The sequence below is a fragment of the Natrix helvetica genome (genome assembly GCF_964273705.1).
Source record: "Natrix helvetica genome assembly, chromosome: 4".
In the NCBI taxonomy this organism is placed as follows: Eukaryota; Metazoa; Chordata; class Lepidosauria; order Squamata; family Natricidae; genus Natrix; species Natrix helvetica.
Window position 1 is genome coordinate 31987251 of NC_138550.1, and position 25755 is coordinate 32013005.

Sequence of the window (25755 nt, forward strand, 5' to 3'; positions counted from 1 at the left end):
AGTAACATATTTAAAGTCAATCAATTAATACATTCTGATAAAACAAATTTACCTTAATTTTGGAGGCTCTTATCCAAGCAAATGAGAAAAGGCAAAGAGACACTTAACATTTAACTACTCTATAATCTTCTATATCTTTCCTTGGTGACAGTCCCTTATTTTAAGTGTATAGTGGCATGCACATAGGCTTAACATTAAATGCATAGATTTAAATTGTGACAAAAGACTTAAAGCAAGGCTTTTTAAAGTATTTATTGATTACATGTAAGAAGATCAAATATGTATAGGAAGTTTTTCATTTCTTTATGTAGTTTTCCAGATCAGGTTAATAGAATTTGTCCCATTGGGTGAGAAGAGGGGAGGGGGAGTAATAAGGATCAATTTGTTTAAGTCTGTAAGATCACTGGTTTACATTTGTCCAATTTCACACAGCAGTAAAAACCATTATTTCAATTCAGTCCATGACAGGCGTCTTTTTCTACATGGAGGATGATGGGACAGCATCTCCAGAAGGTATTGCTCACATTTGATACAGATGTCCATGGAAGGCCAATCCATCATACTTTTTATGCGGCAGGCAAAGGGTGGTGTTAAGCAATGGGGTTCAAACACAAGAGGTACTCTGGAAGTCATGAGAAGAATTCAGATTATTTTCAAATAGGTCTCTTTCATATCTTTATGTTTTGAACATCTAGTAAGGGTATACATTTAAAAAATGTTTTTGAAGAAATGTGTGAATGCATATGAGTGCAGGCTAACTGTCTTCATTCAAATAGGCATATGCTTCTACAAAATGAGAGAGGTTACAGGATGTCCACAACATTTCTTCCAAATTATTATTATTATTATTTTTTATTGAAAAGTTTTACACAAAACAAAAAAATTTTTTAGACATTTTCTCCCTCCCCTCCCCCTCCCCCCACCCCCCCCATTTCCCCACCCTAACCCTCCCTAACCCAACCCCTGACTTCCCAGATAGAGACAGAAGCACAGTTACCAGCAAATCTGAAAAACAAATATCCCAATAATAATATGCATATATCAGAATAAGAACAGGATAATACAAAAAAGACAAAAAAGGGAAAAAAACCATCATAACCTCCTTTCCAAAACCATTACTACATATTTATGAAACATTTCTCAACCAAATCCCATAGACACTTCCTTTGAACCGTACCTTAATTTTACAAAATCAATCCAGGGATACCAATCTTTAATATACTTATCGTAAGAGTGATCTTTTAGATATACAGAAATTTTATCCATTTCGGCAAGATTTGCTACCTTAAGTATCCATTCTTCTATAGAGCATAATTCTGCTTTCTTCCAATATTGTGCTACCAGCAGTCTAGCTGCTGTAATCATATACAATATTAATTTAGTTTCAGCAACAGTGCAGTCAGGTACTATGCCCAATAGAAAAAATTGGGGAGCAAATTTAATTTTTCTTTTAAGAATCTTCTTCTGCATTATCCACCATATTTTAATCCATAAAGCCTTAACTTTCATAAATCTACAGGCAAATTACATCATTTTTATGCTGTTTCAAATAATAGAAAACCTTTCTTCTTTTTTGTGGGGAATTGAGTCCATTAACATTCCAGGTCCGCAGCCTGACCATCGTCAAGCTTAGTTTGAAGCTTCTGAAGCATAGCCCTCATATCAGTAGGAAATCTCTTAGGCCTTGCTCCTCCCACGGCTTCAGATTGTGTAGGTACATCAACAGAGATACTCGAAGTTTACTGTATAGTCTTCTCCATTTTCTTTGCCGTTGCTCTAGTAATTCTCTGTTCTTTAAATTCCAATCCCAAGCCTACTGCTTCTTCCAGTCTCTCCACAAGCTGTTTATCAACTGACGCAAGTGCCGAGGCTGCTATCTCTATTGGCTCCTGCTGAACAGGCTGGGTCTTTTCCGATTCCAATCCTGGCTCGTCAGCATTCAGAACCTTGGAATAAAAATCTCTGGCCTTCTGAGTAGAATCCAATCGATATCTTTTCCCAGAGTAAATCAAAGTAACGCCAATTGGCAACTCCCATCTAAATTGCAGGTTACGTTTCTTCAGCTCATCCGTCAAAAATTTAAACTCTTTGCGCAGCCTAAGCATTTTCAATGGTATTTCTTTCAAAACTTTCACCTCCTGATCTCGCACAGTACATCTCTGATGATATGCAGCCTGTACAATCTCATTACGCAGGTATCTCCTTTCCAGATGAACCACCACATCTCTTGGCAAGTTTCGCTGTCTTGCATACCAGGAGTTAACTCTGTAGGCTTTCTCAATCTGTTGGAGAATCTCTTTTGGATCCACTTGTAGAAGGGGGGCAAAAGCCTCCGCGCAAATCACCCTCAAATCTTCTCCTTTCCCGCTGTCTTTATCCTCTGGCAAACCCCTTACCCGCAGAACAGCCTCTAACTGCTTGTACTGGAATAGCAAATGCTCAAGCTCAATTCTATCCGCCCTCTCTTCCAACTTGTCTGCCCGGTATTCCAATTTTCCAACATCCTTCTGAGTCTCTTTAACCGCATCATCCAGGAATTCCAAATTTACAACCAGTCCAGAAAGGGCAGAAACTACATCATTTCTAATATCTTGATTAGCCCGAGCTGCCTGATCCCTCATCTCTTCCATAGTTTGGTTCATTTGATCCATTTGGTCCTGTTGGCTTCTCATTTGTTGTTTCAAATCCAACATATTTTTCTCCATATCACCAAACTTAATGTTCAAAGTCTCCAATATTTCTTTATTGGTAATTGCTGCAGGTGGTGGATTTTGGGATTGAGATTGAGGTTGTGCCAACAAGGACAGCTGAGATTGTTGTAAAGGAGAGGAGGTGCCCTTGGGCTTGATACCTCTCTGTGCAGCCATAACTTGCCAAGGCGTCAAGCAAGTCAAAAAAAAAAGGAAAATCCTCTTTTCTTTTTTCCCCCCCTCTTTTTCAATTCCAACCACCAGATGGCACTGTTGTATAAGGTTTCAGTAAGAGTCAATTAAGGAGAACAAGCAGAGAAAGAAAAGTAGCCATTTTAAAAGGAAAAAGTTCTCCGTTTTTTTTCCCCCAAAGTGAAAGTCTTTGTTATAGAGCTGTAGAATAATAAGAGAAAGCAGAAAAAAAAAACCAAAAATACTTGCAGCCACCGTTTCAGTCTCAGTCTGTCCGTTACAATTCAGCACCAATCAACAATGTAAACGGAGACGTGCCTTCCAGAGCTTGCCCTGCAAAGCAGGGGGATCCAGCTGTTGGAGCTTCCTCTCGGGCTACATGGGGAGCACCGCTTCTACCTCCAGGAATTCCTTCCTGGAGGGTCCAAACGGGCTCAACCCAGCCCGAAAAAGCTCTCCTCCACCTCTTTGCCGGAAGCAGAGGATTTTCGCCCCTGGGAATCGCCGATGTCAGCTGTAGATCAGACGCTCTAAAGGGAGCGTCCTTTGCCCTGGTGGCATCCGCCGGAAGTCCTCTTCCAAATTATTATTAAAGATAAAGATAAAGGTTCCCTCACACATATGCGCCACTCATTCCCAACTCTAGGAGGTGGTGCCTATCTCCATTTCAAAGCCAGAAGAGCCAGAGCTGTCCGAAGACATCTCCGTGGTCATGTGGCCGGTATGACTAAAGGCCGAAGGAACGCTGTTACCTTCCCCCCAAAATGGTCCCTATTTTTCTACTTGCATTTTTGTGTGCTTTCGAACTGCTAGGTTGGCAGAAGCTGAGACAAGTAACGAGAGCTCACTCCATTATGTGGCACTAGGGACTCGAACCGCTGAACTGCCGACCTTTCTGATCGACAAGTTCAGCATCTTAGTCACTGAGCCACTGCGTCTCACACCATTATTATATATGTTTAAATGTTTAATTTTAGACATGGAAAGTCTAATTTGGAAAACAAGAACAAAACTAAAGAATTTTCTACTTTGTAGTTTAATTTGCAACACGACAGGAACCAAAAGCTACTGTCTTCACATATCACAATTATAATAAGTTTGTTTGGCTTAGACTCAGCACAACTGGTGAACTCAGCCACTGTAGCTCTAAAGCAGGGTTTATGGTAGAGCACAAAAGCTTCACTTTTTTAGGACATGCAAAAAAGTAGAAGCAAAACAAGTAAGTGACAGTGACAAACATCACATTTAAGTTTAAATAGTAAATTAATTAAAGTTAGTAATTCCCTGAAGGCAGATGAACTAGTTAGAAGTTACTGATTTATCCTACCTCATTAAAATTATTATTTGATGCCAACTTTTGGAGAGTCTCTGGATGCTTTTGGAGATCCTTTTGTGGCCATAGTTTATAGCAGCGATGGCGAACCTTTTTTGGCTTGCGTGCCATAAGTGGGGGGAGTGCAGGGGGGTATTGTGCGGGCATGCCGCACCCATAATGCAATGCGCAACCCCCCCCAGTGTGCATGCACGCACTACAGGCGCTCCCCCCCATTTTTTGCATGCTATTTTTGCCCTCCATAGGCTCCAGAGGCTTTATAGGAGCCTGGGGAGGGCAAAAACAGCCTCCCCCCCCCCGGAAGCCCTCCGGAGGCTTGAGGGACCTTCAGGACACTTCCCTGAAGCCTCTGGAGCACTCAAAACGAACCTCCGAGCAAACCGGAAGTGACTTCTGGTTTGCCCGTAGGGCCGTTTTTTTGTGCTCCGGAGGCTTCAGGGAAGCTCATGAAGCCTCCGGAGGGCCTCCGGGGGGGGGGAGGCTCTTTTCACCATCCCCAGGCTCCTATAAAGCCTCTGGAGCCTGAGGAGGGCAAAAAATGGCTTTAAAAAAGGGTGAACTTAGCTGGCCAGCGCGTGCGTGCGCACTGGCCAGCTGACAGGGCAGCGCCTCGCGTGCCCTGACAAATGGCTCCACGTGCCACCCGTGGCACGCGTGCCATAGGTTCGCCATCACTGGTTTATAGCATAGCGTAATGTGTAAGCCAGGCCATTAGGGCTTATTCAACAAACAGAGACCATTTTTTAAAAGGATATAAAGTCATATTTTAAATATTCCACTGGATCTTTTAAGTATGCACAATAGTACTTTTTCATGCTACCAGATAGAATATCTGTCACAGGGGAAACATGGATGTACACTTTACAATGGTTTCTGTGATTCTTTTATAAGGTTCTGTGCTATGCTTGCACAAAAGGCCATTTCAAGTGTGAAGGTCAAACCCTGGGATGGCAGGTAGAGGTTCTCCAGGACAATAAGCCAGGGGAACGCCACTGGGAACCCTGAGATGGCCACCACCAAGTCAGGCAGGAAGGTTGCTATGTAACAGTGGTTTAATTTCTATTAGAAATTAATAAGTAGATAATAAATAATATATTTATCTCTAGAAATAAAAAAATAATCAACACCATAATTTTCTGATTTATGAATCATGGAATGCGGAAGCCATTTTCTCAGCATAGAAGCATCATCTTATCAGCACAAGTTTATTATGGACTACCAGTCAGTGTTGGCGAACTTTTTCAGCACCGAGTGCCGAAATGGGAGAGTACGCATACATGCGCATGTGTGCCGGAAACCAGAAGAACAGCTGCCCAGTGTGCATGCACATGCTGGGAAGATAATATTCCCGGTTTCCAGCATGTGCACCGGCCAGCTGGTCTTTGTGCAAGCATGCATGTATGCCAGAAACTGGAAGACCAGGTGGATGGTGTGCATGCGCATGTCATAAACCAGAACATCATCTTTCCGGCGCATGCATGTGCATCGGGCGGCTGCTCTTCCGGTTTCCAGCACTCCCTCGCATGTGAAGACCATTTGGCGGGCACACCGAAACCTGGAAGAGCAACAGACGCCGGGTCACATGCCCAGAGAGATGGCTTTGTGTGCCACTTCCGGCATGCATGCCATAGGTTCGCCATCACGGACTAGTAGATGTGAGATTTGGCAAGGTAGAGAAGAGAATGCCTGTATTATTAATGTACTGTATTTTTCAAAGTATAAGACGAACCTTTTTCCTTCAAAAAAGAGGGTGAAAATCTAGGTGCGTCTTATACACTGAATACAGTGTTTTTGGCCTTCCGAAACCCCGCCCCCTTTACAAAAATTCCCGCGCATTGCCTTTAGGAGCCTTCCAGAGTGCTCCTGGGGGCTGGGGACGGCAAAAATGAGTGAAAAATGGGCTGTTTTTTGCTCTGTTTTGCCCCCCCCCCCCAGTCCCTGGGAGCACTCTACAAGCCTCCAAAAGGCTATGCATGCCCTTTTTTTGACAAGAACCAATGTTTTGGAAGGTCTGCAGAATGCAAAAACTTTTTTTAATTTGTCTCTTCAAAATCTTTGTACGTCCTATACTCCTGTGTGTCTTATACACTGAAAAATACGGTAGTTTCATCTTCACAACAAACTCTCACCTTGATGAATCCCACTTTTCTACTTCAAGCTGTGCAGCTTTCTGGTTGTGCAGGCCCTGATCATCTTCCTTGCCCAGTTGTATCCCTTTAAAGAAGTTAAGCGGAAGGCGTACACAAGCTCTGACTGGCATAGACATCTAGAGAAAAATACCAGGATAATTAACCCATCGATCAAATCCTTTAAATCAGTTAATATAAAAAATGAAAAAGGGCTTCACTATTAATATTAAATAAAAAATGAAGCTGCATGTTATTAAATAGGACAATGCAACATCACTCAGATACAAAGTACCATCAAGCGATTTGATAAATGCTTTATACATTAATTGCTTGATGGCTCCTAAACAAAACTTTATAAATATGGGTTAAATTTACACAATGACTTATTGGTCAATTAGACAAAGAGAATTAATGAAAAAGAAAATAAAGAAAATAACTTACTTTGATGCAGCAATCTTTGCAGATCACGCTAAAATTAAAAGGTAATGCCTGAATTATATCAATAGCAATCGAATAAAATGAAATAACAGGAGAATTGAATACAAAGAAAAATAACAAAGGAATTGAATAAAAATAAAACAGGAACCGAATAAAAGGAAAAAAAATAACAAAGGAGTTATAAAATAAACCACAAACATAGGTACAAAATAAGTTGCAGGACTGGGAAATTGGCTCGTTATTTTTTCCTTATGCCTGCATGATCAATTGCAGGCTTTCCCACAAAGAAAAGATCCCAAATGCCACAACGGCGAAGTCTTTTATGAAATGCTTTACTGCAATTAACTCTGAATTTAATCAACATGTGCTGAGGAATTAAAATCTCGTCTCATTTGGGAGGAAACCAAACAATAAAAATAGTATTTGCTATTGCAGTGGTAAACAATTATTTTTTTGGCTTTGAAACAACTGGAAGAGAGTGTCAAATTTTCTGGGAAATACAATAAAAGAATAGGGTTTGGAAAGCACCACTTAGGCAGTGTTTTTTCAAACTTGACAACTTTAAAATGTGTGAATGTCAATTCCCAGAATCTCCCAGCCAGTTGAAGGGTGCTGATGTCCAGATTTTGAGCACAGAATCCAATCCCTGCTCTGTTGAGGAATCGCTTCAGATTTCATAACAAAAGGCAACCATGTTGTATTGGGGGAAATAGCCAAGACTTTTCTTTTCTAAAGTCTTGGTTACTTTAGGATGGCAGATCGAGGCTGGGAGTGTACAGATAGTCCTCGTAATACGACCACAATTGAGCCCAAAATTTCTGTTGTTAAGTGAGACATTTGTTAAGTGAGTTTGTGCCCCATTTTATGACTATTGCAGCAGTTCTTAAGTGAATCACTGCAGCTGGTAAGTTAGTAACCTGGTTGTTAAATGCATCTGGCTTTCCCATTGATTTTGCTTGTTAAAAAGCTGCCTAAGTTGAGCACATGACCTTGGGACACAGCAACAGTCATAAGTATGAACCAGTTGCCAAGCATCTGAATTTTGGTCACATTTTAAAAATAGAATGACAGAGTTGGAAGGGATCTTGGAGGGTCTTCTAGTCCAACCCTCTGCTTAGGCAGGAAATCCTACACCACTTCAGACAAATGGTCTGAAGGTCATGATCATGGGAATGATACAAAGATCATAAGTGTGAAAAATGGTCATGTCACTTTTTTCAGTGTTGTAACTTTGAAAGGTCACTAAATGAACTGTTGTAAGTCAAGGACTACCTGTGCTTTGATGCTCTCCAAATATTTCCCCTTGGGAAATAAAAGCACAGCCATGGTAAATATTTCTCTGCTGTTATTGCATATTCAGAGTGCCGCCTGGCAGTCCTGTTTAGAGCTACCCAATACCACTTTTGGTAAAGGGCCTCTGAGGCTCATTTTCAGGGCCTTGCGGAGGCATTTTCAATAAACTGGGGGATAAAATTGCTCAGATCCATTCTCAGATGAAGACCGAGCATGGGTCAGATCCATTGGAGATCCTTGAAGAACACTCTTATCAAGCTATTTGGGAATGGTTTGATCTTGTGGGATCTGAGGAAATGGACAGGTTCCTTGGGACTGTATCCATGACCTTGGTCTTCTGGAGAACCAGTAGTGGAAATTTTGAGTAGTTCGGAGAACCTCTGACTGGCCCCGCCCCCATCAAAATAGATGGGGGCGGGGTCCCAGCTGATAGGGAGGAAATGGGGATTTTGCAGTAACCTTCCCCTGGAGTTGGAAGGGAATGGAGATTTTACAGTATCCTTCCTCTGCCACGCCTACCAAGCCATGCCCGCAGAACCAGTAGTAAAAAAATTTAAATCCCACCACTGGTCCTAGTGACAATTAATTCATTCTTGAGAGAGAAAGTGTTCCCAGTACCATTTAAAGAGGTGTTGCTGCACTCCCTCCTCCAGAAGTTCTTGATGGACCCTACTGCTCTGGATAACTTTAGTGCAGCCTCTCATCTTCCTTTTTAGGGGTGATAGTTGAGAAGCTGGCCACATTGCAGCTCCAGGGGATTCTGAATAAATTACCTGGACCTCTTCTAGTTAGGTTTCAGGCTCAGATATTGGATGAAAACAGCATTGGTTGAACTTTTGGATGACCACACATCTTAAAGTTGCCTTTGTTATTTTCTTCTACATTAATGGAAGTTTGCTGTATTTCCCTCATTCTGAAATTTTTCAATTCCCATTTCAGAGAGGCTTCCTGAATTCTACTGCATATTTAGAAGAGTGTCTAAGAGCAGGAGTGTGCTTCAAAAATTTCAGCAATGGGTTCTCTGCTGGGTTGCTGGGTGGCCGTACCCATGATGGGTGTTCTCCCGCGCCATGGGGGAAGGGGGTGTTTTCGCCTTCCCCAGGCTCTGGGTTTTCCTCCAGCCTCTGGGAGGGTGAAAATTGCCTCCCCTGGGCTCTGGGGGATTTCTGAGAGGCCTGTTTCACCCCCTCCCCAAGCCTCCGTGTGAGCCCTGCACTTACCTCACATCAAAAATAGACTGTGTGGAAAGTCCTGAGGGGTGGGGTTGGGTGGCAGGGGCGGAGTGTGGTGGGCAGGGCCAGCCAGGGGTGGGATTTGGAGGTTCTCCGAACCGGCCATAACATTAGCTATGGGTTCTCCCAAACCCAGGCAAACCTGTAGCAGCCTACTCCTAAGAGAAGTAATATGTTTCCCCACTAATTCTGTGTTGCTGGCAGGCTGACAGTCCTAAATTAATTCACAGAATATGAACTCTGTTTAATAGTTTTTTTTATCTTTCTAGTAGAGTTTTCTAGATGAAATATGAACAACTCACTCCTACATTTGTATGCCGACCTTCCTCATTTATCATCCAGAAGACTCAAATTCAGGAAGTTCCCACTCGTACTTTCACAACTTCTGCCCCACAACTTTAACATTGATTTCTAATTGCAGCCAATGCTGAATGCCCAGATATAGGGAGACATATAAATGACCCCACAAAAAAGCTGCCAGGCTTCGAACTACCATGTCAGCAATGGACAATCCTAAATAAGATTCACACCTCACATGGTGTCTGCTGGGACTCTATGAATAAATGGATCATAATCTCCCTTCAGTGTGACTGCGAGGTCAATCTTGGTGATGTCAAACTCTAGATCATATCATGCCGGCTGTAAATTGAGGGCTTATACCAGTCCAGTATCTGATTTTTTAATATGCATGATGCTGTGTTTCAATGGTTAGATGGCCTAAGGCAAGTGATGGCTAACCTTTTTCAGACCGTGTGCCAAAAAGCAGGGGGGGAAGCACAAGGGGGTCGCGGGCGGGCATGCCCATACTCATAATGTTATGCGCACAAGCCCCCGTTTGTTCTCAAACTTCCGGTTTGCGCGTTGGGTGGCTTTTTGCCCTCCGGAGGCTGCAAGAAAGCCTCCAGAGGGTGAAAAGTGGCTGAAAAATAAGGCCAAAGTCAGCTGGCCTTTGCACGCATGCGCGCTGGAGATAACAGGGCAATGCCTTGTGTGCCCTAACAAATGGCTCTGCTTGCCACCTGTGGCACACGTGCCATAGGTTCACCATCATGGGCGTAGGCTTAGACATTGGTATTTGAACTTATATATTTTGAACATTTATATTTTATTGTGTTTTAATAAGCTAGATGAAACGTTAATATAGATTGCGAGTCCATGTATAACATGCCATATGCTAAATAAATTAGAAGGGAATTAGAAAATTGAACATTTAAAACAGCAAAGCAATTACTGTCAGAGGAAATTTCACCCTGAGCTAATGAGGTGTAGACTGTCGGCTTTCCTAAAAAGCATATCTTCAGAAAAAGCGAAAATAAGACCCGATAACATGTTCTAATTAAAAACAAAATCTTAATATGAAAATAAAATAAAACAAATCTATCTAATTGTTACATTTTGGCAAGAGCAATTGTCGCCCACCTTCTTGGCAGACGAACAGAAGATTAAAAGGGCAGAAGTCTCTGGAATGTGTGATGTATTAAGGAACGTGTTAAGAAGCATGCGCAGTAAATCATTGTCAGATAAGGCCTATGACCTGCGCAGTAACTCTTCAGTTCAGCTAGCAAACAATTAACACAGTGACAATTACTACATATCAGTAAATAGGGTGGCACAAAAATTTTGAAAGGGTGCTTCTTAAAAGGTATTATTGCAGGGGAGACACTCGTTCTTGACAGATTAAAACTGTCATATCCTTTCAAAAGCTCAGGCAAGTGTTTTAAAGCTTTCCCCAGTTCTTTTAAATGCTTTGCGTAGCCCTAATAAATGATAGCGCTGTTATCCTGTTTCAGATACAGGAGTGGTAGAATGTATGTGAGTATGAACATAGCACCCGTTTATAGCTCATTTGCCAAGATTGGAAGCTTCTTCTAAGCCAGAGTTTCTCAATCTTGGGGAAGTTTCTCAAGCATGGGGAATGGCTGCCCGGGGAATTCTGGGAGTTGCAGTCCTCAGGTCTTAAAGTGGCTAAGGTTGAGAAACACTGTCTAAGCATCCACGCAGTCCTGGAAAATGACATAGCTACTTTAATCCAAAGAATTCAACAGCCCTAATAAATAATAATGAAAGACATGAAAAGAAATACATTTAAAAGCTATTACCCGGGGTAACATAAGTATTTGTTTTGCCCCCCAAAAAAGACTTAACCACACAAATTATAGGTAAAAAGGAGAGCTTTTCTCTTACACAGTAATTTAATAAGAATTTTAAAAAGTATATAAATTATAAAAAGGCTCTGTTTACTTACCTACTGCAGAGATGACACACATAAGGCCATATAAAGAATTGATTGTGACAAAGGGGACAGAGCTGTAGATAGAAAGTTGTGACAAATGGTCCAATTTCTTTTTATAATATGATAAAAATCAATGCAAGTAATAACACACTCCACACAAAGAATGAAGAATGTTTGGAGATTAAAATGTGAGCTGCAGTTTCTGCAGTAATTTTATAGCTAGATAAACCATCCCTTCCAATCACTGAAAAGACTGAAAATAGCTTTGCATTATGGAAGCTTTCCCTGCACGCAAATGTAAAATGAGAAAAAGACAATCAATCAATCAATCAATAAATCCTATGCTAGACTAATTGCCTTCTTCAAAATATTTCCACCAGAACATTGACATTATTTTGTATGCTTAATCAGAGTGGGAAAAAAACCTGTATGCGATACAAAAACACTAATAGGAGTTCATAAAAATTAAATAGGATAATAAGGGGAATGGAACTTTTTATCTCATTTTCCTCTCTTCTGAGATGGTGGGTGGTTTTCTTTTTTTAAAAAAATAGGGCATATTAAACATATCTACCTGTTATTGGGGGAGGAGAGTAAATGGTGAGCAATCATAGGAAAGAAGCTTCAGAGTTCTACAAAAAAGTGAAAGTAGGGACAGCCTATGATCCACACATTGTTCAACCTGCTCTATTGGCAGAAGGATTAGTATAGGACAGCAATGGCGAACCTTTTTTGGCTCGCGTGCCATAAGCGGGGGGAGCGCAGGGGGGTCGTGCGCGGGTGTGCCACACCCAAAATACAATGTGTGACCCCCCCCAGCGCATATGCGCACATGATAGGCGCTCCCCCCAATTTTTTGCATGCTTTTGCCCTCCCAAGGCTCCAGAGGCTTTATAGGAGCCTGGGGAAGGCAGAAACAGCCTTCCCCTCCCTCCTGGAGGCTCTCTGGAGGCTTCAGGAACTTCCCTGAAGCTCTGGAGTGCAAAAAACCGCCCCTGCAGGCAATGTAGGGCCGGTTTAAGCCCTCCAGAGCCTTCCAGAGGCTTCCCTGAAGGCTAAGGAGGACGGAAAATGACCCTACGAGCAAACCAGAAGTCCAGTTTGTCTGTTGGCCCATTTTTAGTCCTCCGGAGCCTTCAGGGAAGCCTCCAGAAGGCCCCTGAAGGCTCCAGAGGGCTTAAACCGGCCCTACAAGCAAACCGGAAGTCACTTTCAGTTTGCTCGTAGGATCGTTTTTCATCCTCCGCAAGGCCCCTGAAGACTCCAGAGTGCTTAAACCGGCCCTACAAGCAAACCGGAAGTCCATTCCTGAACTTCTGGTTTGCCCGTAGGGCCAGTGTTTTGCGCTCCTGAGGCTTCAGGGAAGCTTCTGAAGCCTCCAGAGGGCCTCCGGGGGGGGGGCTGTTTTTGCCCTCCCCTGGAGCCTGGGGAGGGCGAAAAATAGCCTCAAAAAAGTCGCGTGCCCTGACAAATGGCTCCGTGTGCCACCTGTGGCACGCATGCCATAGGTTTGCCATCCCGGGTACAGGAGAACAAAGATAACTAGACAGATCAGTATTGCAAAAACAAGATTAATTACTAAACATTTAACTGTATGAATACTCATCTCTGTTTTTAATAAATATTAACAAACCAACGGACGAGTGGTGGGATTTCCAAAATTTTTACTATCAGTTCTGTGGGCATGGCTTGTTGGGCGTGGCATGGATTGGTGGATGTGGCTTAGTGGGTGTGACAAGGGAAGGATACTGTAAAAATCTCCATTCCCTCCCCACTGCAGGGGAAAGTTACTGCAAAATCCCCATTTCCTCCCAATCAGCTGGGACTCGGGAGGCAGAGAATAGATGGGGGCTGGGGCCAGTCAGAGGTGGTACTTACTGGTTCTCTGAACTACTCAAAATTTCTGATGCCAGTTCTCCAGAACTGGACAGAACCTGCTGAATACCACCTCTGCAACCAACCAACCAACCAACCAACCAGCCAGCCAATCCTCTTATTAGAAAATTACCTCAGCCCTTGAAAGAAATTTGCTTGTTTGTCGTCGGCAGGAATCTTTAATTTCTAAATATCTTGTTCCCATTAAATCTGCAATGCTTGGTAATGACCATCTTGGACATTTCTGTTTGTAAGTAGGTGACAACTATGAATCAAATGAAGACATTCATGAATTGCTCACTGTCTTTTGGTTTCTGGCCATAACCACTAGACCAGTGGTGGCTAACCTTTTGTGCAACAGTGCGGGCGCGTATGCCCTCACCCATAATTTAATCGCCCACTCACCCACCTCTGTGCATGCGCACATGACCCCACGCCACCCTAAAGCCTGGAGAGGGCAAAAACAGCCTCCCCCCCCCCCCCGAGGCCCTCTGGAAGCCGGAAGCACCCTATTTCAGAACTTCCTGTAGGCCAGATAGGTCCATTTTTCACGCTCCCCATGCTCCGGAGGCTTTCCTGAAGCCTAGGGAGGGTGAACACAGCCTCTCCCGGCCCTCTGGAGGCCTTTCAAAGGCCAAAAATCAGCTGGCTGGCGCATGCATTCGCGCTGCAGCTGACCTAGGACAACAGCTCGCATGCCCTTAGAGATGGCTCCGCATGCCACCTGTGGCACACGTGCAATAAGTTCGCCATCACGGCACTAGACTATATTGGCTCTCTATTTTATAATATATTAAATGAATAACTGTTAAGGTAATGCTATGTTAATACCCTCTATTTTAAATTCCAAGGTTTGTACGTCTTTAATTATGTGCACATAGGGAAGACACAATGCATTGTAGGGATTTGTGTGGCTTCAGAGTCAAATCCCAAAAAAGAGGAGCAGTAGCCGCAATAATTCCCCAAACTACTGGACCTTTCTCTACCCTTTCAATATGAAGATTTGGATAAATGAATGGGTGTTGAGAAAGAACAGATAAGTATCATTTGTTTGTTCTTGCTTTGGTTTCTGATCCCCTACCATCCTCCCATAACTCTCCTGGTTTTATTTTTAGTTCCAAATCTGAGTGACTGCTTCTCAGTTGTGTTTTTTTAGTTTTTGAGAAGTTAATGCTGATGTTTTGTTCAGAGATTATACTACCGTATTATGTGGAGAATTCAAGACGAACTTCTGAGAATCTCCTGTAGAAAAACAACAACACAGAATCAAAAAATGTAAACAGAAATTTTAAACTATTTTGACTTTCTTCAGATGATAAAATACTTACAGTTAGTTCTCACTACATACAGCACAGAATATATGACATGATGATGTACAATATGTCTGGTTCAAATATTTCATTTCATTTCTGTTATTTAAGATCCTCTTATGTTTCTTCCAGGATTCCATGTGGATTAAGCATTTTTTAATTTTTTCCTTTATTAATATGTTATTATTTTATTTTGTTCCAGTAAGTGTACACATTTGATTTGGGAGAACTGTACAAATATAAACTATTATTTGTAGTTTAGAACTTAATTCTATCAAATGGATATAATTTTTTTCAGGTATATGCTAGTTGGCTTTTTAACTAACTAACTAGAAATAGTTAAACTATATCTGCAAGAAAGCTATTCTCATTACTAGACAACAACTGACACTTGAGCCGTATGAGGATATTGTAATTTTATTGTTGTATCACTTAATTTGAGAAAAAAACATATGCTTGGAGTCAATAACTTCTCTCTATAATTGTAGTTCTAATGACTTAGAGAAGTTGAGAAAATAAAGGTTTGCATTTGATTTCCAAAGATTAAAATAATGGATAGGATAGTGAATATTCTAGAAACTAAAAAACATAATTAAAAATAATCTACCTAGGTTAGATAGGCTATATAAGTGAACTGAAAGTAACAGAGTGAAATTCAGCAGAGATATAGGCAAAGTTCCTAAGAAAAAGAAATAAAATGTACAAGTATAAGAAAACAGAAACATGACTTGGTAATAGCATCAATAATTCCTGAAGGGGTGTTACGTAAAAGATAACCATGACCAAGTCTATTGTCCCAGAGTCCAGGACATAGAATTAAGGCCCTAAAGTATATCAATTTAATTATATGTTGTTGTTGAACACAGGAAAGGAATTTGAACATGGTACCAGTTACCAAAGGTGGTAGCAAATTTCTTTTCACTGTATGTTTTTCAACAGAGGCTCTACAGTCATCTACTGGAAATATTTTATTTTGGATTCTTGCATTGAACAGGGCATTGGATTCAAAGTTCTACATGCTTCTTTTAAATTATTATTCCATTTTAAGGCATTTGTTTATATAGACCAAATTCATGTGAGGATCTGGTAAGCATCACTCTTGTTTTATACCATATCAATATATTAGAATCTTTATCAACAATATTTGCATATGCTAGCTATAATATATCTTGAAAGCAAAGTTCTTAACCAAGAGGAGAAAGATAGAGAAAAACTTAGAACTGTTCCATTGAATATGCATTGGATATGCTGGGATTTCTACCCATAATTTTGATTATAAAAGAAAAATTCATTGATGAAAAAGCAAAATGATTTATGTATTTTTTTACCCATTTACTGGTGTAACAATTAAAACTTAGATCTTAAAAATAAGTTTATTAACAGAGGAGGGATTTTTTTTAAAAAAAATGAAAAAACAAAGGAACAGGTGAAAAAGATTGGAATACTGCCTGCCCTGTTCTCCTTTTTAGCCCAAGTGAGAAGAAAAATATTGAAATGGTGTTATTTTTCAGGATGGTAGGAAAAGAGGTATCCATCAATCAAAATAATCATAAATGTGTTATGGATGGGACATGGCTGGCTAAGCCAAAGAAAGAGATTTTTAAAGTTGGCTTCATTTCCAGCCTGTTTATCCACTGACTGGAAACGAAGTTCAACAGCTTCAGTTTGCTGAAAGTCCCTGAAGCTCTAACCAGAACACAATAAAAATTCCAAGACATCTACATTATCAAGAATGTTTCGAATATACCCTTATAATTGTTGACACTTTTCTGTTCAAAGATCGGTCGAAGTTTAGGTGGATTTTTCACTTCCATCATAAGCTGCTCATGCAGGCTGAATTCTTGACAGGTCTTCTCCTTCAATTTCCGTATGGATACCTAGCGAATAACAGTGAGTTATAAATGAAAGATGGCGGGAATCTAGGGCCCTGCAGCCCAAAAGATTGCCAAACCCAGCACCATACTGATTTTTTTTTAAAAGAAAAGAAAAACACTCTCTGGCATGACAGGAAAGTCCAGATAGAGAGAGAGAAAAAAACATAGTCAGCCAAAGAAGCTAGTAAAATTGAAGAGGGAAAAACTTGCATATGGGGTGCCAGGAATCAACCTGCCTGGGGCCACTTCAACCATCATCACATTGATAGAAGATGTCTCACAAATGAGAGAGTCTCACATATACTGTGTATCTCTCACATATACACAATAAATCTGATATGACTCAATACTTACTGCATGGAGGCTGTAGCGTTCGTTTTTGATATCATCAACCACCATACTGTAGGGTGAAAGGATACCTTCTCCTGGAGGAATGCTGTGCAGAGTTTGCCCCATAACCTTCTGCAGCCTCGTACTTTTCTGTAAATAACCAAATACATCTTACCACAAACCATCCTGAAATGGGGAAGCCCAACCTGAAGGATTTATATTAGCATGCACGTGTAACATATTGCATGAGTCCTAAAATACAAATTGCACGTATTTTAAGAAATATTATTCTTGTGCACACCATCTTATAATATTTGGAATATAATATGCTAAAATGTTAATAGATGGAAGGGAGTCATAATCTGAAACAAAAATCATTGGCCTTATTTCATAATGCAATCTTTTTTTTTCCTTCCTAGCATTTGCCTGCAATTGCTGGATTGAGATTTTTTTTCCTGGCTCTATCAAGTATTGAACAAGGTTTGGAATTAAGAACTGGAAAGTTCATAGGCTCTTTGTAATTCTCTCTGAACAAGGAGAGGACTTGAGAGTGTCCACAAGTGCTCCATACACTTGCTCCTTGTGAGAAAACTACAAGACAGTGGTCTCCACTGGGTTTAGAGCTCTGGGAGACAAAGGAATCCTTGTCTTATCAGTTAAATGGGATATGCAAATAACATACCAAGAAAGGACCTGGATAATTTTTCTATATTGGATTTACAAAAGAGACTTATTAAAGCTATGAAGAATTTTATGAGATGGAACAAAAAAAGAAAGAAATCAAGTTTTAGGACATTATTTGAAGGGACTAAAGATCAAGACTGTTAAAAGTAAAAGGAAGGAATAAAAATCATGTTTCCCTGAAAATAAGACAGGGTCTTATTTTCTTTTGACTCCAAAATAAGCACTTGGCCTTATTTTCGGGGAGGTCTTATTCTTTTTGAGGTGCAGGAAGCGGCGAGCGTGGTCACCTCACGGCTGCTGCTGTATTGCAATATTTTTGGGGAGAGATTATTTTTGGGGAGGGATTATTTTAGTGCATGCATTCAAAAGCCCAATTGGGCTTATTATCCTTATTATTTTCAGGAAAGCAGGGAAGTTATTTAATTTGATCAAGGATAAAACATGTGTTGCTATCTCTTAATGGACTTTTGCTGCTGATCAGAGCTGAACAATGGGGTTTTACAGATTTGTTTTTAGGTATGAGATGGGATATGGAAAAAAGAGATCATTTATTGTATTTTATGAAGTGATAAATTACTAAAATTGTTTATACTACCCTGTTTCCCTGAAAATAAGACCTCACCAGATAATAAGACCAATCTGGCTTTTGAGTGAAGCTGCTAAAAGAACCCCTCCTCTGAAAATAAGTCTTTCCCCGAAAATATTGTAACACAGCAGTAGTCATGAGGTGGCCACGCTTGCCGCCTCCTGCGCCTCAAAAATAATAAGACCTCCCCGAAAATAAGGCCAAGCACTTATTTTGGGGGTCAAAAGAAAATCAAACCCCGTCTTATTTTTGGGAAAACACAGTGGTGACGAAGGGGTTCACTGCTTTTTTATATTTCTTCCTTTTTTTTTACTATATACTTTTTCTTCTTTCTATTCTTTCTGTTTTTCATTGCTGCAATTTTTTTATTCATTTTTAGTTTGTATTAATTTTTAACCTTTTGAATTGTAATTTTTAATAAAATTACCATTAAAAAAAAAAGAACACTGGTATTGAAAATAACAAAGTAGACTCTCCCTACCCAATTGTTTGTCTTCTGTCTGGCAGAACAGTCTTCTACATCCATTCTTCCCAAATACTGAAATACATTTTAAAAGATTTTTTTGTCTACTCAGCATAAAACCCTTTGATTGCCTTTCCAACCGTCTGCACATTTCCCCTCCAATTTCAAAAGAAAAATTATGATGTGATGAAGTTACTGAAGTAGTGACAAAGAAAGATTTGGCTACTGTGTTCTCGCATCCCCCAAATACCTCTTTGCAACTCTGTATGGTTAACATAAGTTTCTGAAGCTCAATGTACTCAGAGAACAGCATTTGGCAGATGACTGTATAATGACTGGCAGCTTCGGATGGTCTGTGAAAGTGATCCTCACAGATCTAAAATGAAGAAACATTTAATCAGTTCTGGACACACATTCAATGAAATTCATTAAACTAACCAAATTTATAGACCTGAAATGCAAATCATGCTCCATTTCCACTGAATCTCTCTCTATTCAGGGAACAGCTTATAACAATAGATTAAAAAACATTAGAAATTAGAAATGTGTTTTGGCAACTATGGAGCATAGCAGCTTTTGAATGTTACTCAGCATATAAACCTGTTTGAGACCTACGTATAATACAACTTTCAATTTAATACAGTTCTATAAGAGACACAGTAAAAAGAAAACTGAACATATTAGCCAACATATTCTAGAAGAAAATAAAAGATTAGACACTGCAAACCATCAGACTGCCTTGTCTGCTGCATTTCAAAACTAACACAAAAAGAGCAAATAAAGAAACTTCATATCAAGAGGTTTTCTTGCCTTGGATAGTGTACTAAGGAAGTTCTCTAAAACATAGGCAGAACCAAATCAATAAAGGTTCAGATCAAGTGATAAACTTGAATTTATATAAAATTAAATGTTAATAAGTGCAACTTTTATGTTGTATCTTAGATATTTACCAAACAGAAGTAGAAATCATTAAATACTTACAGTATAATAATTACAGTTTTATTGGAAAACATAAACATGGACCATAGGTCCATTTTATATTGGTTTAGCATATAAGCCATAGCTTGTAATGACATAGGAAGATATTTTAAAAAGCAACCATCTTCAGCTTCCAACAGAAGAGAATATATGTATTTCAGGTAGAAATGTGGTCCTTTCATTATCCAACTAGGTTACTTCATCAATGCTAGGGAGTGTGGGGTTTGCTCCCTGTTTATATCTGGTAGCTTGCCCTGTCAGTGTTGTTGCGGTATAGCTTTCTCCTTGATAACTCCTTGATATTATTGGGTTTTTCCCCTGTTTGATTATTTTTTCTGTTTTTAATCTATTCTTATCTGAGTAATGTTTGCTGGAGAGGATGTATTCTAGTCTTTTTTTTTCCTTCTTAGCTTTTTTGTTGTCTTTTTTGAATGGCATGTAAATGCTGTTTATCTCTGTATGTCTATTGATCAGGGTAAGCTACTTATTAACTAAAGATGTTACCTAATCAGGTAATGAAACATGTACAAGCAAACAATCAAGCTCAAAGGACTCTATATATCCAATTTGCTGCTCTGCAAATGTAGTAGACTATCAAATCAGTAGGAATTCAGGGCCAAACTGCCACACACACACACACATAAACACACACACACACACGCGCGTGCACACACACACACACACACACACACACACACAAAGAGAGAGAGACTTCAATTCTTTATTCAAGAACTACACTAAAATAGCAAAACTCCAGATTAGCAGATCTACATTGAACACAGAGGGTGTGAACAAAACAAGTGAAACAAATCTAAACAATCAATATGCTATGAGATTTAGTATTGGCACAGTTTTCTGTTTGACTATTTTTATTTTCCCAACCATTGTGGGTTGAAATGAATTTATAAAACAAATTGCCTTTATAAGTATTTAATTATGTTATAAATGTACATACTTCAATGTGAAAACATGTTTAAAGGTACTACATCAGTGTTTTCCATTAATTAAAGTATTTAAGTTAACTCATTGCTAAAGTTAAATAAACAATTATTCTAAAGCTGAACTTTAAATCTAATGCATTCAAAGGAGATTAGCATATTTAAGGAAGGAAAGAAGGAAGAAGGAAGGGAAGAAAGGAAGGAGCTTTTTCCTATATTGACAGATTCATTCCATCTCCGTTCTTCTTTAAACATACTTTATACTGAATGTGTAACATTATTTTTTCTAGTCATCCAAAGAACATTTAGAACAAATGGCTAAAGATATAAATTATGTGAAACATACAAGACCTTGATTACATCCTGTAAAGCAACTGCAGTGTTTGAAGTCTCTGCGTTCAGTTTGAGCATAAATGTTATTAGCTTTGCCAGGGACTCGCTCAGCTCTCTCTCCATATGGCTCTCGATTCCCCAGTCCAGAGCTTTGTAGATCAATTTTCCTAATGATTCTGTCAACTAGAAAGGAAATACTGAGTGATTAGTCAATTCTGAAAATCTAGGACAGTTTTGACAAAATCAATACATGGCAAAAAAAATGGCTTCCTGGGTGACTGTTTTAGAAGAAATTAGCTACCGATTTTCATCTGCCTAGGCATTTTTAAAACAAAATTATCAATAAAAACAAATACAAAAGTAAAAGTAAAAAAACGTATTAACTAGAACAGTAACTTGAGGCAGTTGGCAATGTTAAAACTAGAAGATAGTTAGAGCCTGGAAATATCCTGCTATCAACTGGGCGAGGAAACTATTTCACTGAGATCCCATCTACTCCACTGCCAAAGAGTATAATCAGCCACACATTAAGCTTAAACTAGAAGGAAGGTTCTGTATCCCTACTTCCAAGTTATCTTATAAGACACCAAAAATGTCTTGAAGATATTCAGAAAGGATTAAGCAACAGGTACAGTGCCACTAGCCCAAGTGTTCAATATACAGCATGGAATTGCCTTGAGTAATCTACCTCTTCTGAAATCATTTCAAGAGCACACCCTCATACAGCTTGTTACAATAATCCAGTCTTGAGATAACCTATATACAAAATTATTGACTGAACTCTGATGCTCCTCTTCATGAGGACTTTATGACAATTCAGAATCAGTTCTAGATCTGTGCTATTATAAAAACATGAGCTGGAGTTGAGAATGAAGAGGTTCTTTTCCTGAATCTGCTGTGATATATCTAAAATCAAAGCAAAAGTAGTGTTTGTTTTGGTGGTTCTTTTTCAACACTGAAGCTCTGTGGCCAGGCATTTTTTTCCATTGTCAAGAGCTCTTGATTGATTCCACTTCCCAGCTTGTGGATTCAATTTAGCCTCTCTTCTAATAACGTATGTTTCTATTGCTTTAAAAAAATGCAACAGAATAATGACATGATGGCTTGATAGTTTTTCCTTTTACCAACTAATATGCTTCTATGCTGCATGAAATAGCAATAGCACTTAGACTTATATGCCACTTCATAGTGTTTTACCGCACTCTGGTTTACAGAATCAGCATATTGTACCCCACAATCTGTGCCCTCATTTTGCCAATCTTGGAAGGATGGAAGGCTGAGTCAACCTTGAGCCAATCAGGATCAAACTCCTGGCAGTGGGCAGAATTCGCCTACAGTATTGCATTCTAACCACTGTTCTACCATGGCTCCTGAAAAATGTTTCATGGGAGAAAAAGAGCAAAAGCATCCATAGAATGAAGGGAACGGAAATTTATTTACCAGTAGTAAGTATGGATAGGATGCTGATCAGATTATATTTCTTAGATTTGAGAATTATGAATAACAATTATTGCCATCAACTGTATAAAAATAGAGGAGTGGAAACATTATGGATGTGGAAATATTCTCAGCTTTAGCTATTCCATTAGATTTTTTTGCCATAATGCTACACGGGCCGTCACTAATTAAGACAAGTTCATGAAAATCACAGATATTTATTCATGGTTACAAGAAGAATGAAATCCAATCCAAGATAAATGAATTATCTAACAGCCAAACCTAAGTATAGTCATACCAAATCACTACATTATTTTGCAAATGTCAAAAGTATGCCATCAATTGTGTCAAGCACCTGTAGGAAGTTAGCACCCAGCCCTCTCCTAGAAAAATGAAATATCCTAGGAAATATTGAAAAGGCAGAATATTATATTTCCCTTGATCAGAAATAGATAAACGTGTTTTAAGCAGGAAACAGACTCACTCTTAATAGCCCCTAATGAAGACTGGACTGATTAAGAGACATGGAATGGCTGAGGTAAGTAGAACAGCTTTTATTGCAACGGAACAGCAACTAGAATAACTATGTACAGAGTTCAGCACCTCACCCTGCTTGATAGCTATTTATACGCGAGCTGTCAAGCAGGGCGACAAATGGAAAGGGTGCAAACAGCCCGCACTCAACCAGCCGCGCCTTAGCCAATCAAACACGGCTGAGTAGTTGCCGGCTGTCAATCATAAGTCAAGGACTTGCGGCCGGTCATAAGTCAAGGACTTAGGACTGGTCGCAAGTCGAGGACTTAACAGTCCCACTTTCCTTAATGGGCCATTAAAAAAGCCTGGGCCAGCCTATTTTACATAACGAAGATCTCCCCCCTTCAGCTCCATGATGAAGGGATTAAGGCAGGATAGTATTAGCCTTCCACAGAAATTCACCACATGGCATCTGGAAACTCAAACTTGGCCCCAAGCGATTCTGGTAACCAATCAGAATACATTTCTTATACAGGAACAGGAAACAGAGAGGTGGGAGTGAACAGAGTATAAAAAAACCAACAAGCCCCTTCTTCTTTCTTCTCTTCTTCACCCAACATTGAAGCATGTGATCACCTTTTCTGTTCAGGACTCGGGCCATATAGTCCTGTCCACCATTAAAACCATCTTTCCAAGCAGCCTCCATGTCTCCAGTGTCTTTTTCCTCACTTGGAGCTGAACCCAGAAGGACCTTTCTTCCAACACACCATAATCTTACCTTATCTTCTAAAATCTCTCTTGGCTGTTGATTTATGTGATCATCTGAAACAAATGTTTTCATCAATTTAAATTTAATTTGCATGTTCAGGGTGATCCTAGAAGATATTGATAATATATTGACTCCTGATTATTTTTTTAAAAAAGACATCTGAACAGCACTCTGTGGATCTAGTGCAAATTGGATAGGCACACATTCCCTAGTTATTATGTGAAGGTGTACTATACTTCTATAATAATTACTTCTATAAATCAGCATAAATACATTATCTGAATACACACATTTTTCTAGCTCTTAAGTGTGATGATAGACTTCCAATTTTTCGATATATAATGCATACTCCACTGTTTTATTAAAGTTTTTATATAACATAACCAGTATAATTTGTTCCTATGATTTAAAACGATATATAAAACTTGAAGGCTTCTAGAGGTATTTTTGAAAGGAAAAGTTTATCAGATACCTATCATTTTAAGAGAAGAAATGAAAATCAAGGTTTTTAAAATACTTTTAACTCTCCTATTCTTACTCAGTGGAGCCTTCAAACAATAGCCTGTCATTATCAACAAATCTGAATGTAGAACTACAGGTACAAATTGCTGCCTTGATTACATTAAAAGCAAATATTCAAATCTGAATTAACAGGAGTTGCTCATATTTAATATGCATTTTTCTCTACTATAAATACATTATTTTTTCTTTAGATCTATTAACAATTTAACAGAATTAGATTTTGGAATTCTTATTTAAGAAAGAAAAATAAATCAACTTAGATGATGTAAATACTACTGCACTGAAATTTCATAATCTGTAGTCACAGAGAAACATTTGCAATGATCTTAAATTCTATGACTTATTCTATTTCCCATTGTTTCCAGGTACGTACATTAAAAATAAACATCTTAATTAAGGTAACTCATAATACATTGAAGTATTAAGGAAAATAAGAAATTGTAGAAACACATACTTGTAAATGGAAAGAGTAACTTCAGTAATTTTTGTTGCAATTTCTTACCATAGTTATGTTTGATAGTGAAAGATATACTACCGTCAGAATGAATATAGAGCTCGTCAATATCTGGAATCTTCATCTGTACTACAGAATCCAGTCCCTGCGCTAATATCTGTTTCATTTTACAACAACAGTGAAAGCAAATAGCCCAGGCTTGTTCTTCACTTATGGGCTGTTTATAAAATCTTAGAAACTGAGCTAGAGAGACCTTAGTGATATCCATTGTATTAACCATTGTAATTGCTGGCTTTGTCCTTCTTCCGCTGTTCATAGTACTAAGTGAAATCTTTACAACTCAGCAAGGACTTTCACTGTGTCGAATTTATATCCTTTGATATGGTCTTTTCAGGTTTAGTTGTTTAGAGAAAATGTGGATGTATGTCTTAAAGGGAAAGTAACTCTATACAGAGTTACTCTAGTCTATACAGTATTAATTTTGCCTGGATGAAAAATTCAAGGTCAAAAAAAGCTGAGATCTCTGCAACAGTTTCCTATAGAGGAATAGATAGATAGCTAGATGTATCTTACAAAAATATTTATTTATTAAAATAATTTTAGTTTTGATAAACCCTACATTCATCCAACACCTGAAATTTCTTACATTAATTTGCGTACATACTTGTAATCTAATTTCAAACATCACATACTTCTTTGTAACTCAAAATGTTATGGGAACTCATATTAAACAAATATATAAATAAACCATCATTTATATATTAGCCTATTTGATTATGCTAATTGCAATTTATTCAACAAACTGTGGTTCAACAAACTGTGGTTCAACAAACTGTGATTCACCATGCATGATAGTTATTTTATTATGCTCCATGAAATATAATAAGACATTTCTTAAGTGTTTAAGAAGTTATTGTTGAAGCAAAAATGTCATAGTATCAAAATTACAGCTATAATTATAATAAAATGTTTATTTTATTTTTACAAAACGGAGAGAAAAGAACTTTAAAAGAAACTCAGCAAAGACCATGTGATACCTCTTCAGGAGGCATGTAGAAAACCAGGTGAAATTCATAATGGTATAGAACATCTCATCCTCAGCCCATTGTAAAGAGTAAGTTGTCTCGGTTTATTCTATTTGGAGTAAGCTGTCTCAGTTTAAAGTATCATTTCCCTGTTATCTAAATA

At 39.0% G+C, this 25755-nt stretch overlaps 1 protein-coding gene across 4 annotated transcripts; it reads right to left on the bottom strand.

Annotated features, from left to right (window-relative positions):
• Window positions 1-242: 242 nt before the first annotated feature.
• LOC309391228 (protein spire homolog 1-like) lies at window positions 243-24964 on the bottom strand. Of its 4 annotated transcripts, none has more exons than XM_081951450.1 (13): window positions 24649-24964; window positions 23601-23644; window positions 20930-21094; window positions 18913-19038; window positions 18681-18737; window positions 16954-17079; window positions 16473-16602; window positions 14617-14657; window positions 13549-13680; window positions 11553-11614; window positions 6786-6813; window positions 6345-6481; window positions 243-622 (listed from the first exon to the last, which is right to left on the bottom strand). In XM_081951450.1, the coding sequence occupies exons 1-13, from the start codon at window positions 24881-24883 to the stop codon at window positions 445-447; spliced, it is 1461 nt and encodes a 486-aa protein (XP_081807576.1). In that variant the 5' UTR covers window positions 24884-24964; the 3' UTR covers window positions 243-444. The 4 variants fall into 4 exon arrangements, with proteins under 4 accessions (XP_081807576.1, XP_081807575.1, XP_081807574.1 ...); XM_081951449.1 differs by having other exon boundaries at window positions 13549-13659; window positions 24616-24964; XM_081951448.1 differs by having other exon boundaries at window positions 24616-24963.
• Between the last annotated feature and the right edge of the window lie 791 nt (window positions 24965-25755).